At 34.6% G+C, this 17621-nt stretch overlaps 1 protein-coding gene across 1 annotated transcript in view; it reads left to right on the top strand.

Moving 5' to 3' along the window:
- The window catches only part of LOC132560663 (brefeldin A-inhibited guanine nucleotide-exchange protein 3-like), a 29641-nt gene extending 17902 nt beyond the window's left edge, over positions 1–11739 (top strand). The window contains exons 23-33 of the mRNA XM_060225330.1: positions 137–392; positions 804–978; positions 1729–2225; positions 2402–2572; positions 2959–3079; positions 3391–3619; positions 4129–4262; positions 5043–5169; positions 5472–6072; positions 6576–6847; positions 8037–11739. Coding sequence (XP_060081313.1) covers positions 137–392; positions 804–978; positions 1729–2225; positions 2402–2572; positions 2959–3079; positions 3391–3619; positions 4129–4262; positions 5043–5169; positions 5472–6072; positions 6576–6847; positions 8037–8258 — 2805 coding nt within the window. The 3' untranslated portion in view covers positions 8259–11739. The remainder of the gene's footprint in view (positions 1–136; positions 393–803; positions 979–1728; positions 2226–2401; positions 2573–2958; positions 3080–3390; positions 3620–4128; positions 4263–5042; positions 5170–5471; positions 6073–6575; positions 6848–8036) is intronic.
- The last annotated feature ends 5882 nt before the right edge of the window (positions 11740–17621 follow it).

Raw genomic sequence — 17621 nt, 5'->3', positions numbered from 1 at the left:
ATCATTAACAATTACTGTTTAGACTAAATATCCAAATAGAGAAATTTGTGGATAATATACCATGGTTATACTGCTCCAATCACAAGTCATATTAGATTCAGATTGAATAAGACTTTAAATGGTCTTTGCCCTCTAGATTGTGTGTTCCATTTGTGAGCTGGTGGAGGCCTGCACAGCAGACATCAAGTCAGGCTGGAGGCCACTGTTCGGGGCTCTGCGGGCTGTAAAGATTGAGTATACCACTAATGAAGAAATCAATGAAGCAAGACAGCGCCATGTGGCAGCTGTTCTTGATGTATTTGAGGTGTACCTGGGCACAGACAACATCCTTGTGTTTGCTAATGCCACTGTTGACTGCATCCTATGTTTACTCAAGTACATACGAGGCCCAGGTAAATTTTCTCTGGTTGTTTCGGTTTCTGTTAGGTTTTGGAATTTCCATTTGGATCTGTTTCTCATCTGAATAAATCACTTCCAATCTGCAAACAAACAAAATAGTGAAAGGAAAAAAATGTTTACATGTACCGGGGTATTCAGTTATTTGTTTAAGAACCATCTACAATAATAAACTGTATATGTTATCAACATCATTACATTATATCTGTATGTGTTATAGTAGGACAATAAGTTCTCTGTTATACATTTAAGTAAACATGAATAATTTCATAAAATAGAATATCAGTGTTAAAATCTATACCCTCAAATTTATACTCTGATAAAGTTTGGGCAGTTATTTTCTTTCCCTGATCATAACAGAGTAAGTACATATATATTAGGATATGTGTTATTGTGTATGTTTTCAGGAGAGTTTGAGAATGACAGTGATGATGACTCGGACTCAGGGAGTGACTGTGGTATGTTGTCAACAGACAATGAGAATCTGTGTATCCCAGCCCTCCGCTACCTGAAGCGCTGCTGTGAAATATTACAAACCATGTGGAAGATGCCAGCTTGTCCAGTCTTCAATGGGGCTTTTAGGTAACAAGGATAAAATCTGTGGTCATTAAGTTTTTAGATATCCTATTCCTTTCACAACCAGCCAGTTATGTTTCATGGTTAGAGGATTCTTACCCATGGTCGGATATTTGTTTGTCATGGTGCTGCAATTGTTAAATTTGCTTTTATTGTTATATAAAATTAGAATGTAATCATTTCTTGAATTCAAATGACAGCACAGAAAAGTATACCTAGTCATGTTACAGTATATAACTCTACACTGTCATTGACAGATTTGTTTAATAAATAGTAGGAATGGTACGCTCTGATTTCTGAACAAAAAAATGGCTGATACTTTATTATCTAATTTCATTGCACATATATATTCTCCTGATAGTCAAATGTCTTACAATTTTCTGTCAATAAAGAGACATGAGAGATTTCTATTTCCCATTTACAAGTTTAGGTCTCTATAAAGTATTATAATAACAGTTGGTAAGATAACATTGGTGTGTCAACTGATAATACTCCATAGCAGTTACGTTTGATGTCAGTTTATTCATCATTTGATTAGTTAATAGAAACAAATCATTTGTAGTATGATGAAGTGTTCATGTTTTCGTTTTAGTTTTTTAGTCTGGTGATATATGTGTATAAAGACAAGTCCATTTTCATGATCATTTTTGTTCATACCATTTTGTCCCATTGCATGCCACTTCATCCTATCCCAATGTCATGACATCACTCTTAGACAAGTCAGTGTGAAACCAATTTCTTTATTGTCATCAACAGAATCCATACTGATTCATCACAACAGATAGTGGACCCAATCCTACCTCATATGGACATGGAGGAGTTTACTAAACATTTCAACACTCCTATCCACACAAGTGATTTCAATGGTGACACAAGACTCGCTGTGATAGAGGACCCCACAGGGACATCCCAGCTGTCCTCACAGAGGTCGCTGGAGGACGAGGAGAGGACAGACACTGGAAGCATTACATCAAATGACTCGGGTATAACTGTAGTTCCTGGAGAAAAGACGGTTAATTCTGGTTCTAACCAGGATACCAAAACTGTCACTAAAGAAAAGACAAAGCCACTGTCGTTGCCGAGTGATGTGGAGGACACTCTGGAATCAATGGACAATCAGTCAGGCATTCTCCATGTATGGTTCCTAGTAGTCGATGGTCTGGCTGGATCTGTAGCTTCTTGTCCCAAGATCTACCAATCTGACACACTGGAAATGCTTTTCTCCATCCTTAAATCTGCTGCCAATATCCCTGGTAAGGTTTTAGAAAGAAACTATGGAGATTTGAATAAAATGTTTTATGAAAATAGAATTTTCTTGTTGTATCTAAATCTTACAGTGCTGTACATAGATACACTTATGTAAACCTTTAACATTGAAGCAAGGTCAATAAAATTAAGTTAAGTACCATATAAATCTTTGTATGATCAGGTCCAACGTTTGCCCTGTACTGTGTGAATCGCCTATTGCTGCCAATGCTGCAGTCGTGGCTACGTGCTGGAGTGAGGAAGTATGGGTACTGGGACACTGGCGCCACCAACTTTAAGCAATGTTGTGGACTCTGTACAGACCTTATTGTAGACTTTACACAGCAGTTCGCGGGTAAATAATATTATTTATATTTTGTGGGTAACACTTGCATGAATGACACCAGCAGTGTTGTTATATAGAATTATGTAGTCATTGTTCATTGTACATGTGTTCCCATATTGCTAAGGTATATTACATTGTATTTTAAATATGGTGTGACTGAAAATAGTTCTCTGAGCAAGAGATGTTGGTCTTCCTTTGTTTGTTTTGAATGTGTGTTATTGAGTTTCTGTTCTCAGTACATTGTATTATAAAACAACAAAAAACAGGTGGTCTTGTACGTGCAAGTGTCCGTGGCTTGTGTTTTAAATTCCTGTTATCTTTCTAAGAAAAAATTGAGGGTTAAATATCACTTGATTTAAATACAGACTCATTGTCACTGCTTGTTACTATTACAGGATGTAAAGACAAGACTGGAAATCTTGTGGAAGTGATGCTGAAACAACTTTTGGACATCATGATAGAATGTATAGCCCAGCCAGTGGAGGTTATCTCTAGACTGGGCTGTTCTTGTATCAGGTAGGACACCATGACAGAGTGTATAGCATAGCCAGTGGAGGTTATCTCTAATCTGGGCTGTTCTTGTATCAAATGATGTATTGATAACTCTCAGATGGCAAAATTAACATGAAGCAAATTCTTGTAAAATGATACAAGGCAAAAATAATCGGGGACAAAAATATCCCAGAACACAGTATATTGTCTATTATAAATTGTTGACTTGAAATTAATGAGCTTGCCTTATTTTTTATTATGTAATGTAGTATATTCCTGCCTTATTTGAATTACAGCCATGACTTTTGATATGTACTCTACCTTCCCATTCACAGACACATGCTGCTTAGTGCTGGTGAGTCTTTCACTGAAAATATGTGGCAGATTAGTTCCACAGCCATGCAGCGAGCACTGGATGTCACTACCTTCCATCTTCGCCAGCTTATGATCCTGTTTGAAGTGAACTCTGAAAATTTCTATGGTGACCGAGGTCAGGTGAAGGTGGCCATGAGAAGAGACAGTTCATCTACTGAGTGTAAACGACTGCAGCACCTGGCACATCAGGTCAGCCACTGTCTTATATCGCAGTTTTTCATTTATTTCATAAAACTCATTTTAATTGATGATACTTTACTATTTGAAGTGGATGATTTAAGTGACATAAGAGAAATGTTAGCTGTTCACTCTATTATCGCTGCTATTGGCTAAATATCATTACCAATTGATCTTGTTTAGATGTCAGATTTGAAATTGCTATTTCAAATTGATTAAATCATTTTATGAGATTAAAACACGACTTTTTCAAAAATTTGAGTCAAGATTATTCACACTACTTAATTATGATTGAGTTGATCCTCAATACGACATTGTAATTTAAGAATCATTGTGATTTACATATTTTCATTAGATTTGAAGTGTTAGGATATTTTAATCAGAACAAGGGTAATCCTTACTGAAATATTTTCATTAAAACAGTTAGAAATAGCAACTTTAATCTTTGTAATTCATTGATTAAAATTTAAACTAGACTCCATGAAGTCCACTATGAACTTGGTCCTATTGTGTGTCCACAGGTATTCCTACTGGATAGTCAGGTGTCTGGAGACACTGCTTTGACCAGCGAGGTGGACGAGGACAAATCATTTGTGTTCTTGCTGTACCCTCCAGGTCAAGAGAATAGTCTCAACCCAGATGATATAATAGCCAGGTAACAACAGCTTAATCCGGGCTTATATTCCTAGTCTAAACCCACCCTACATAACAGCCAGATAACTACAGCTTGTCCTCACTATTATTCCTAGTTTCAACCTGAATGACATACTAGGCAGCTGGCAACTGCAGCTTATTCTGGGCTTATATTCAGCTAATTCTAGGCTTATATTTCTATTCTCAACCCAGACATGTAGTTGCCACATAACTACAGCTTATTCTGACTAATATTTCTAGTCTAAACTGAGACACATAGTTGCCGCATAACTACAGCTTATTCTGACTAATATTCCTAGTCTAAACCCAGATGACATAATAGCCAGGTTACTACAGGTTATTATAGGCTTAAATTCAGCTAATTCTGGTTGCCACATAACTATATTTAATATTCCTAGTCTAAACTGAGACACATAGTTGCCACATAACTACAGCTTATTCTGACTAATATTCCTAGTCTAAACCCAGATGACATAATAGCCAGGTTACTACAGGTTATTAAAGGCTTATATTCCTATTCAAAACCCAGATTATATAATAAGTAGGTAACAACAGTTATTCCGACTCGCATTCCTGGTCTAAACCTATGCTACATAATAGCCAGGTTATTACAGCTTATTCTAGGCTTATATCCTGCTTCTCAATTCACATGATTCTATAGCTAGATTACTTCATACAACTTTTTCTGAGGTTGTGTTCCATGAGGAATGTTTTTGTTGTTGTACACACTCTAAGTCAATCAAATAAGTCCATTTATATAAGATATGATTTTGCTTTGTAGGATACCATTCCGTGGTGTGGTGGTTGGTCTTTTGTCACACCAGCTGCTTCTACAGACTGTAGGTAGTGTCCTGTTAAATCCTGCCCACCATCCTCAAGCCAGTCCTTCAGAAAGACCTGACCACAAAAAGACCATTGATGATGCTACCAACAAGTTAGGTAATGATATCTCAGTGCATCAGTCTCTCCTTCACATTATAATATAAACTCCTGTTAATATAATCATTTAGATATCAAAGAACCAATATAGAATAATTTGAGCTGGCAAAAAACAGAGAAAACAAAGAAAACACAATTTTCTGTTCACCTATATTGCTTGTTCTTTACATGAATTTTGAGTACATAATCAACACGCTGTGAAAATAAATACTGTTTTCTTAATTTTATGGTGTCATTGTCAATGGACATACAAGAAACATATTGTATTACCCAACATTTTCTCTCTCTAGGTATGGTTCCAATGATGTCAACTCGTAATATTTTGACACTCTTAAAATGTCTTTGGTGCTCCAACAAATTAGCAGGAGAATTTGATTCTCGTCCGGGTTTGAAGTTCCTAATTCAGAAAGTTGCACGCACAGAGGTAGCTGTGAATCTTTACAAACAAGCTGGTGCCAGTATGATCTTCTATATGAATACATTACTGCAGATTTGTGCTTGTTTTAATGATCTTTCACGACCAGAAACACGGACTTGCTTGACTGGTTCTGACGCAGACAAACTGGACATTGGTCAGGCATTGAGTTTACACCAGTCTGACAAGAGTGAAATGAGAAGTAACAAGGTGATGTTTATACAGCTACTTTGGTGTGTGTGTAACGACCTTTGTCAGATGTATGTGGACATGTTGTCCGATGAATACATAGAGAAGGCCGACCAGATGGCAGAAAGAGAGCTTTTCTTTTTGATAGCTCAGCCTGACAGCATCACTGATATTGTGCACAGCAAAGACCGTCATAAATCAGGTTCTGATACAGAAGCTGTCATTCAACTCCAGGGTGTCATGGCAACTGAAGCAGTTGCTCTCCAAGGTAAGCCTACCTCTTCATTGTTAATTTTAGAGGATTGAAATCCTTATCTGTCATATCATAGAAGTGATTCAGATTGATCTCACCAATACAACTATATGTAGTTGCTGAACACGAAGTAAATACTACAATCATACTCCAGATTAGCCAGGATATTGATGGAGACTTGCTTCTATTGTTACTATTTATAAATGAAAATATTTTTGAACATCATTTTGTATATGAGCAATAAAGGCCTTCTTGGCCTCATATTTCTTTCAATATATCTCACATTTTAATAGCAGCATTGACATAATACTGTACATCTAGTTATTTTCATTGGGATGGTATTTTCGTTATTTTGAAGTACATCAAAATTATTGTAAAAATGCAGTCCATGGAATGGAATTTGTTAAAATATGATTTGATAATTTTAAAAGAAAATCACTAAAATTTTGATTCATAATTTCCAAATTTTTTAGAAGAACCAGTAAACCAAGGGTTTGAGGATGTAATAAGTATAACAGAAGAAACATGTGAGTCTCCACAACATGAAATGAAAGGCACAGTGGGTAAAAGTAAGCGAGAGTTGAGAGAGGAGCACGACAGCCGAGTGTACACCCTAGCTACAGATACACTCATCAAGACTCTCATGACAGAATACAAAAAACGTAAACAGCATCATGCAATGCCAGCATTTGTCAAACTAACCAAACAAAAAAAGAGCAATACTCCACAACAAAAGAAGGAAGTTGTTGATGATGTGATTGAGAAACAACAGAAAACATCTTTAATGAAGGTATATGTATTGTCGTTTTAAGGTTTATGCTGTACGGTTTTGTTGATAATTGCATACATTGAACACACGCTATTACCTGATGTGGTTTAATGTCCGTTCTCATTTTGTTGCTCATTAGTCTATTCATGTAAAAGACACATTTTTGACATTTCATGCTTTCTGATAATATCACAATATTTACAGCGTCCAAGAAATATGTGCACTAGCTGACATTTAAGTTAAATTTCCTGTTTTTAATTGTGTTTGCTCATATAATTATGTTAAAATTCATTGGATGAAGTTAAGTAAGTTCAAACAATAACAGTCATGACTTTGAATTTCCTGAAATTTTGTGCAAGACAACAACTTTCTCTTCATTGAGTGCAGCTGTGATTGGCTGTCCTGACAACAATGAAGTCAATTATACCAAAATTGCCAAATGTTTAAATATAACTAAAAGTACAATATGATATTTCACATCAGTGTCAAATATCTATATAGATGTAAATGCAAGGAAATTCTGTGTAAGACTTAATATATTAATAATTGTTGGATAGTTTTGATGTCTCCATTGGTCTTGTGATCTCTAAAACATTGAAGAGTTCCAAAATCATTAGATGAACATTAAAACTTGCTCATCATGTCAGGGCACTGACTCCATTACCCTATCTTATTCAGAACATCGTAGTTGACATTATTGTATCATATTTACACTGAAAGGTAGAATTACTGGTATATGAAAAATCAAAAGAATGTGCAGCACTTTTCATCCATTTTAAGAAAAGCCTAATTTGTGTTTCAAGTTTATTTTGTTGAAAAAAATTGATAATGGGGTGCTCTGGCAAGATTTAATGACCAAGTGTTGATGCAGTTTCACATGACAGTCATGTGACTTACTGGGTACATATGGACTACTTCATACTTCTAGGTAGTAGGTATGGCCATTGTGTATGGTGATGAAGCTATGAAGATAGCAATGGAATAAAAATAATAATCAAAACGAAAGTCATTTTTAAAACGTATCGTTTTCATGAGTTTTGAAATAAAATAAGAAAAAACCCATTAACCTACAGGGTACATGAACCAGTCATAGTTTTGGTATATAGTTCCAACATTCACTGTTATTATATTGAATTACAGAACAGATCATGGTGAGAATGTTTGAATAAGTTTTATCAGCAATCTAAAGCCTGTTTTTGTATATTTATAGGACAGTGAGGCACGAGCCCAGTCACTGACAGAGCTCCTATGTACAATACTGGGTCTATTCCAACAGTTGTCAGACCAAAAGTTTGAAGCTCTTCTCCCAGCGATCTACAACTGTGCCAACCAGCTGGTGTGTCATGCTCAGGACCCCCGCCTTAAGGAGGCACTCGGACAGTGGACACATCGGATTGGAGCCATCCTTCAACTCATGCCTTCATCTCCATAGATAATGTGATTGTAATTAAACATTTACAAATGATAACCAAAGTGTCACCCAGCCCCTGTCTCCATAGTAACTGTGATTGTTATTTCTACTTATGAATATGTTCATAATAGAGGTCAAGTGGTTTCCTTATACTGTAGAAACTAGTTGACTGGATTTAGTGTCCATTAAGAATCAGGTATCATAGTTACCACTCCAATTACTAATAACTTAAGCCAAGTATCCATGATATTGTTTATGTTAAATTTGTCAAACAAGTCGATTAGAGAATGACAATTAATGGTAAAACTGTGGTAAGAGATCTTACAGTTATGTAGAGAGGTCAGAAATCTCCTAATGTTGGAAATTATGTATTTGTTGGTACCTCAAACTACAACTTGTCATGTCAGACATACATACCTGTGCATACACTGCTGTCAGGATCATACATGCATGTTCAAACACTGCTAGTTAAAGATGAAGTTGTATGACATGTTATTCAAGGTACTTTGTGACTGGCAGGATCAATTTCAAAGCAGATGACTAAATATATCTTAGTTCTGTCAGTACTAATAAAAATTAACAGTACATGTATCTATAAATACCATGTTTACTTTGAAACGGATGGTTAGTCCTATGAATTATATAAGCACAATTATAACTCTTCAAATACTTACTGCATGAAATATGAGATATAATGAAATTTTGGTTAAGGACCATGGTTTCTTAAGAAATGAGTTGACCTCCTCCTTGAATTAGCTTGACCCCAAAGAGTCAGATCACATCTGTAAATCAGAGAGTCACAAATTTATATGGTAAAGTAACTTTAAGTTATTATTATGTGATAATAATATATTTGCATTATTGAATGATAAAATGTGAAGGACAGAGGTGAATGAAAATGATACATTTCCTAAAGATTGTTTGCTGGGTTATTGCTCCATAAACAGGCAGGGGTCACTTTGAGGTGAAGTTTCTCTGTAGTTGCTGGTGGCTACCTCATTGAACAACATACAGAAGGCCCATTAGATTAAAGTGTCTATACCAAGAACACAATCATGACAACACAAGACTTGTCCATTTCTCAGCTTCCTGTGAAACACTAACCACCACAGGTAGGGAATTTCATATCACACTCCTTTTTCTGAAGATAAATCAAACTTTGTATCATAAGTATAAATGTGTGTTCTGATTTCTTTGAGGCATGAAATCATTTAAAACAACAATTAGTGAAAATCAAATTATTGTGTTTCAGTTGCAAGTAACTGGCAAGTGTATATATAAAACAAATGATGTGTGTGTTTTTCATCTGTATTATTTTTTTCATTTTTTCCCCTGTCCAAAACCTAGTGTGTGCAGTGTGCCATTAAATGATGAAACGCGGATGTAGTATTAGTATCTGATAGAATTGGGTTTTTCTAGATAAATGAATTATTGGATGTCAGTTTGATTTCAATTAAGGCAAGTTCCTGATACCAGTATTTTAACCCAATTGAGATTGATCTATTTTAATTATACATCTTCTACAAACAACACTATAAGTTACTATTAACCTTTGTAAACTATATTCGTGTCATTCCCATTTAAACCTTGTCATTCCCATGTAAACCTTGTCATTCCCATTTAAACCTTGTCATTCACTGATATTACAATTTTAGTCGGTGTGATGATGATACTAATTGCAATAGGTCCTGCTTTATTGTGACGTGACAATGCTCTTGCCAGCCGTCCCACATTCCATTTCTGGATTTACTCCATTTTACAAGATAAGGTTTTTTGCTCAGTATAATCGAATTCCAAATTTACATTGCCCAAAATGTTGTTATTGATATGAATATAAAAAATCAAGTATTTTTTTAATGTAATTGATATTTATGTTATTGCAAGATGGCTTTCTGTCAAATCTTTTAGGAAACAAAAGCAGGTTTCATTGGATTTGCTGTTAAGTCACAATTGTAGCAACTGTAATTACATTAAGAAAACACTGTATTGTTTAAGTTTAGCTTCTTGTCATATGGTCATCCCAATGTTGTTGCCAAATTTGTTGTATATCCACTAATTTTATAAGTGATAATGATACAGTATGTATTATGCTGTTACCTGTTATGTTCAGTTGTTATACAGAATCATTATTGATGGGGTAAAAATGGTTACAAATGTTCATTATATTCTTTATTATAGTAGTTCAGTATGGTGTCAGTCGTTTAGTGGGTAAATAAGTATTAACTCTGTAGTCTTTTTACTTAGTTAGGAAACAACATTACTTTAATATTTGTGGAACTCAATTTTCGTGGTTTTTCAAGGATAAAAAAAATCTTCTTCATGGACACTTGATTTTTTAGATAAGTATTGCTTAAAAGGTAATTAGTTAAGAGTTCATGGAAATATGAATTTGTAGATTATAAATACCCATGAAATCAATGAAATAAATTGCCCACAAATATTTATGATTTCGCAGTATTCTGCATTGTTCAAATTCATGACAATACTTCTGTCAAATTAACACATGCCAATTCATGTGGTGCTAATGTTTGATATCTGTTGTGTCTGACAGTGACAGACCTCTGGGGTTGTCCCAGTTTAGTAGTGCAATAAGAAATTGTGATTCAGTGTATTCTCCGTAACTTTTAGACTGTGGAGAATATTATTATCATTCCTCTATTTGTCTCTGTTTCCAGATGTTATAGCTCTCCTGATTGTGACACTCTTGTTTGATAAACAAACCTAACTGATAAAATCTTAATTCATAGATCATATTGTCAGAGTGATGAACCTGCGTAAACAGAATTTTTGTCATCGCTGTCTTTACCATCTGTAAACGAAATCATCTTTATCCAGTGTCTTCTGGTTCTCTTTTTAGCTCTACTGGCCAAAATCGTTACATTCTGAACATTCTTTCTTGAGAAGGTGTTTTTTTTAAAGAAACAACAGGTATGATTTAGATTTTACTGTAAGTAGGACCATTGTTTCATATGAGGTATTTTCATATATATGTAACTGGTATATACTGTACCAGTAATCCTTTGATCATTATGGTAAGGAAATGGTTGTCTCTGTAGTATAACATCATGTGGTTGTGACTACCTCTTCTGTGCTGTTGATAACCACCCCAACCCAGACTTACTTAGCTCAAAGTGGGCATGATCACAATCTGTTGATTTACAAATGTGGTTACCAATATATGTTGTTTTTTAAGCTGATGTTTTTTAGATAAATATATTATTTATTTGATCTGTTTTGCCTTTGTTGATTATATAAGTTTAATTTTGTGTTTAATATAGATCTGTGTATTTTATTTAATATTTCCATGGAGATTCGAAAAGTTATAATTTTATTTATTAATGCCATTATGTAATTTGTTTAAATGTTATAAATTATACTCCACACAAATATGTTACAAAGTTAGCTGTTTCATACAAATATGTTACAAAGCTAGCTGTTCATACAAATATGTTACAAAGCTTACAGTTCATACAAATATGTTACAAAGCTAGCTGTTCATACAAATATGTTACAAAGCTAGCTGTTCATACAAATATGTTACAAAGCTTACAGTTCATACAAATATGTTACAAAGCTAGCTGTTCATACAAATATGTTACAAAGCTAGCTGTTCATACAAATATGTTACAAAGCTAGCTGTTCATACAAATATGTTACAAAGCTTACAGTTCATACAAATATGTTACAAAGCTAGCTGTTCATACAAATATGTTACAAAGCTAACTGTTCTTACAAATATGTTACAAAGCTAGCTGTTCATACAAATATGTTACAAAGCTAACGGTTCATACAAATATGTTACAAAGCTGACTGTTCATACAAATATGTTACAGAGCTAGCTGTTCATACAAATATGTTACAAAGCTAGCTGTTCATACAAATATGTTACAAAGCTAACTGTTCATACAAATGTGATACACAGCTAAATGTTTATACAAATGTGTTACAAAGCTAGCTGTTCATACAAATATGTTACAAAGCTAGCTGTTCATACAAATGTGTTACAAAGCTAGCTGTTGCAATATAATTTATAACCATCAGTTACTCTTTTTAATCATGCAATCTGCCTTTATCAAGTAAATATGCCCATGTTACTTTTTTGTGTATATGTCACTAGGTCACTTATGATATATACTTTGGAGCTTTTTTCATTGGCTGTGCCAGTCAGAAATAGATGTGATGTCATGATATAGACAATGAGAGTATATCACAAATTGAAAATAGGGTGCCTTGTTTTGATTTGTCCTGAGATGAAAAGTATCTTAAATTTGTTATCATTTCATATGAGATTTTGTTAAACTGATCTTGAAGTTTTAACTTTTGCAGAAACTTCTTAGATTTGTTTCATACAAACAAAGTAAAAAAAAAATCAATTAATATCCTATATGTTTCTTAAAAAGATTTACATCTCAGTTTTCAACAGCATAAGAGGTATCCCTAGTTAAGTAATGACATTCTCAATGATGGGATGTAAATTATGATAATGATTTCAGGTATATGTGAAAGTATAGACCCATCCCTATCTTTAGGGCTCACTATTGTGGTGAGTTAACCTGAGCTCTTTACCAAATTTTAGATATATGCTAGATGCATAGAGACATTATAGATACTATGTAGAATCATTAAAATTAAACCAAAAAAAAATGATGTCTTTGTATAGTGATGTACAATATGACATTCTTGTATTATACATTTAATGTGTTTAACTTTCATAAAACTGTTCTATTACAAATAATGCATATAATTTGACATATGCTTCAAAACTAATTTATTTCAAAATATTGAATTGGCAATTAGAGGTAATGTTGACATGTGTCATACAGAGGTGGACCCTTGTAGGGATCTAGAAAACTGACCAGAAATTGCTTTCCTTCAACCTTAACTTTGATATATGTTTCTAAAAACTGAAATATGAGGTCATGTATAGTATATAATCAAGTAAATTTAAAGCTTGGTGAATGGTTTGCACTTCATTATAACCGAGATTTTGTTATCAATATTATAGGCAGAGACACAATCACAACAAATGGTAAAGGGCATTGATCATTGATAGGTCTGCATTTCCATTGAATGTTTTCAATATTTATCAAGTTATTTTATTGTTACGTTTAATGTGTCTATTTGTATTATTATACATCACTTCTCTGCATATATGTTTTCGTGATTACTGGTACATTCTGTGCCACTTTTCTGCCCCACCCCCAAGTATAGTAGCATTACAATTAAAGACTGATTAACATTGGTATTGATTTCACAAGCAGTTCTAGGGATTCTTTATCTGTGATAATATGATATCTTAATTTTCTTTTTATGATATATCAGCAGTTTTATTAAACAATTTACCGGTAGTAGTTATTTTTATAGATAGAAATATGTAGAGTCAAATTTCATTATCTTAAAGGATCATGAAATAAACTTTTCAGTTATCCTAGTGTTGAAGATAAACATGATTAAGACAAAGTGAAAGAGAAAAGATTTGGCCCAAACCTGATAAACACTTCAAGTTAAACAGGTCTTTGAGTTATCAGAGTTTGAGATAGTGAAGTTTAACTGTAACTGTCTCTGGCTTGCCCCCGAGATAGTGAAGTTTAACTGGCTTGCCCCTGTTCCCCAATCATGAAATGCTAAATCTGTAATTCTCGTTCACTGTTTAGGTATTGTATTGTGGTGGTGATATAGTATAAGATGCATTCTGTGGTGTTAATGTAGTAAATAGAGCCATACTAAATGGTGTCTGTTCAATTTTGGCAGGTCCAGCTTAATGTTTTATTGTTTTATGTATGAAAAATATATTTTTTTTGAACTGACATTCCAAATAAATGTACAATGTTGTTCAGCCATTTCAGTGTCTTTGTTTTCTATTAGAAGGTCATCTCTTTGGCCTATTCTTGTTCTGTAACTCAGTATGATACATGATTCAGGGCTGGGAACAGGAAATGGATTAAGTCAAACCGATAGATTTGGTTTAGGCAAGGATTGTTGTGAATTCCGTCAAACTCCTTAAAACAATTCCCCTGGACCGGCGTTATCATGTCTGCTCTTTTTCAAAAAGCAACAAAGTGATCTGTGGACGGTCCTCTCAAGGGCACACAGAGAGCTGCCAACCTTCAGAGTTCCTCATTCAAGCTCTGTTTATTACTGGGATGCCAGCATGCTCCCAATAAATATGTGCTAAACGATGCCATCAATGACGACTAACTTAGTCAATAATAGTAGATATTACAAGAAAAAGCGCTCATTATTTTCGGATTATGAATTAACGGCTTGACATCCAGAATGGAGAACAAACCCGTGTGTATTTAATGATTCCACATTCAAACTACATGAAATGATCTGCTTGACAATTATATATTGTATTGATATTAAAGTCATTCTTATCAACACTAAACATTTCATTCTCACAAAAATAACCAAGACCGAAGTTCGATTCTTTTTCGCCAGAACCAGTCAAAAAACCGAAAATTTCTGTCTCTAAAATGATGAGTGGCAAGTAAAAAATTGAATATCAATAACAACATAATGAAATAAATATGAGTATTAATATTAATTAATCGTTTTAGAGACAGAAACCGTTCTACCAGTCGTATTACCATGCATATTTACGCAACTTTTATTACGTTATTGATAGGAATACCTGTACATATAATTTAATTCCATGATCATTCAGCAGTACGCCCTGGAACTAGGTGTTTGATTGTGGAAATAGCTGAATTTGATACTGTATCTGATCAAGCCGGTCTACACACACTATTTTGAGTTAATCCCAGATTATTTGAATAAATTCAAGCCTTTTCGTAAAAATAAAAATGTGTCCAATGCGTTCCTTAGAAAAAAATCTAATTGTTCTTCAAAATTATAGTGTTTACAACCAAAGAGATTGATAGTCATTTCTTCTGTATTTCCTTTTACCATCACTAACCTTTAATGGTTTCAGTAAAAAAGCTAGGCTCCGTTCGTCGGTTTAGGAATTAGCTTCCATCGCCTCAGAAAATACTGCTGTTTAACTCGTCTCCTATTGTATGTCACAATGTACGCTTGTGTTTATTTCATCAAACAAAGTTTGGATACTATATACTCTAATTAGTTTTGATACTGGATTAAGGCACTCCCTACCGTTCTTTGTACCCTCCTCCAAATCACAACCGGTTTACAGCCGTAAAAAGTGTGTTCTGTCGTGATGGATTCAACTCTTTGTCGTAATATCAAATATGAAATCTCAACTTATTTTATATATCGAATAAGGAGTATTTTAATCAGATTTAGTAGTGTGTTAACATATAACGTTTAAAAGTCAAATTAATTGTGATCGAACAATGTCGCTTTCTGTTTTTCGTCACCTATGAAACCTTATCCTTGACATCTTACTGAGGTTTCGGGTATCATGTTATCGACCCGCTACGGAATAAACACAATAATATATGTAATATATTTGGAAGTTCACATTTGGTATCACTTCGGTGAGCGATTTCTTGCTTGAAAGAATTTTCGAATCTATTATTACTAGAAAGGGTTAAACGGCGACGCTGAAAAATCATTTAATATCGTTTGCTGTGAGCATTTTATTGAAGAAGTTTAAGCAGAGATGTCGTTTTCCAGCACTCCTAAACCATGACTATTTAAGGCTGTGTACCCGAAGACTGGTGTCATTTGGTCAGTTTATGTTGAAAAGGTAGCACCCAAAAGTAAACAAGGCAAGTAACATTTGCAAAACGGACGAAATCGCTGAAAGAGCAGTGATTCAATATTTGCATAAGAAAGGTCTAGTACCTAAGGATACCCATACTAATATGGTAGCAACACTAAGGAATGCTGCTCCTTCATATGCTACAGGGAAAGGTGGATGGCGGATTTAGGCGTGGCAGGCAGAGCCTTGGGGATGACGCCCGTCCAGGTAGGCCTGTCACTGTTGTAACCAAGAAATTGTCAATAAAGTCCAGGATATTGTTGTGACTGACAGGCGAGTTAGAGACATATAGCCAGTACAGTCGAGATTTCAGAGGAAATAGCGCATTGTATTGCAATGAGAAAGCTCTCAGCCTGTTGGGTACCAAGACTTCTGACAGTTGATCAGAAGCACACTTGGCAGACTTTATCATGTGCTAATCTGAACTTTCTGCAGAGGTTTGAGTATGGATGAAAAGTGGGTTCATCATTTCACCCTAGAGGCCAAACAGACAGTCTAAGCAATGGAAGCACCCTGGTTTACCACCGCCAAAAAAAGCAAAGACTGTTTCATCAGCTGGACAGGTAATGGCCTCGGTTTTCTGAGTTGATGATGGTATTCTGATGTTAGATTATCTGAAAAAAGGACAAACCATCAACGACATATATCATATACACTTCTGAGGCAGTTAAGAGAAAAAAATAAACTCGAGCAACGCGGAAGATTCAGTAAATGGGTGTTGTTTCACCGGGACATTGCCCTTGTTCACAATTCTATCATTGCCATGATTGCGATTAACGATTGTGACTTTGAATTGATTGAGCATCCGCCTTATTCGCTCGATCACAATCCATCGGACTTTCATCTATTTCCAAAATTGAAAAAGGCTATTTCCGGAACCAACTTTCGGTCAGATGGTGACGTTCATACATGCAGTGGAGGACTTTGTGAACGGTCAAGAAAAGCCCTTGAACATCGCTGGGATAAGTGGTTAGATACTGAAGGGGATTATGTTGAAACATTATGCAACATGTCCGCCAAATCAATCAACCCTCCGGCAAATACTGTGGCGGTGTCTTTAATAAGAAATTTATTGATAACATCGATCATATTGCTGAACTCGAGATTTCTGCAACTTACCCGGTATTTACTAAAATCCTGATTTCGATTTGTCGGTTAAGAACTTTTTTTTTCGTTTAATGCCAACATCCTTGACTTCTCAGTTTCTATATTTACTCTGAATACCTTTAAAAATCGATATAGAAAGGTTATTATTGAATGACATTGATGAAGAATTTGCGTATTTTAGTAGTCATGTTCCTGTTTGGAATTACTCCATTTCCTCATTTTTTGATATGAGTAACCATTATCTTAACATTTTTTCTTGGCCACTCTCTTAATGTTTACTTTGCTGACACAACCATAGTAGAGGACGTATACTATTACGGAGCACATGGTCTCGTACCTATACTGCGACAAATGCCTCCATATGTCTGACTTCTGTCCATATTTTAATGGTGCTTTCATCGATTATGTTGCAGTAGTTCAGTTTTAATTTAAATTTGGTGTTCTCTATTTTTTTAAGTAGTATTATTTCTATAATGCATTCCCATTCAGATACGCGTAGTACTTATATACTGTGACAAATACATCCATATATCTGCTTCCTTTCCGTATTTTAAATATACTTTCATCGATTTTGTTAAATTTGGTGTTCCCTG

The sequence above is a fragment of the Ylistrum balloti genome, unplaced genomic scaffold (genome assembly GCF_031769215.1).
Source record: "Ylistrum balloti isolate Yb309-2 unplaced genomic scaffold, AGI_CSIRO_Ybal_v1 Utg371094, whole genome shotgun sequence".
NCBI lineage: Eukaryota > Metazoa > Mollusca > Bivalvia > Pectinida > Pectinidae > Ylistrum > Ylistrum balloti.
The sequence above is the reverse complement of the archived record's forward strand: the minus strand, read 5'-3'. Positions and strand labels throughout refer to the sequence as shown.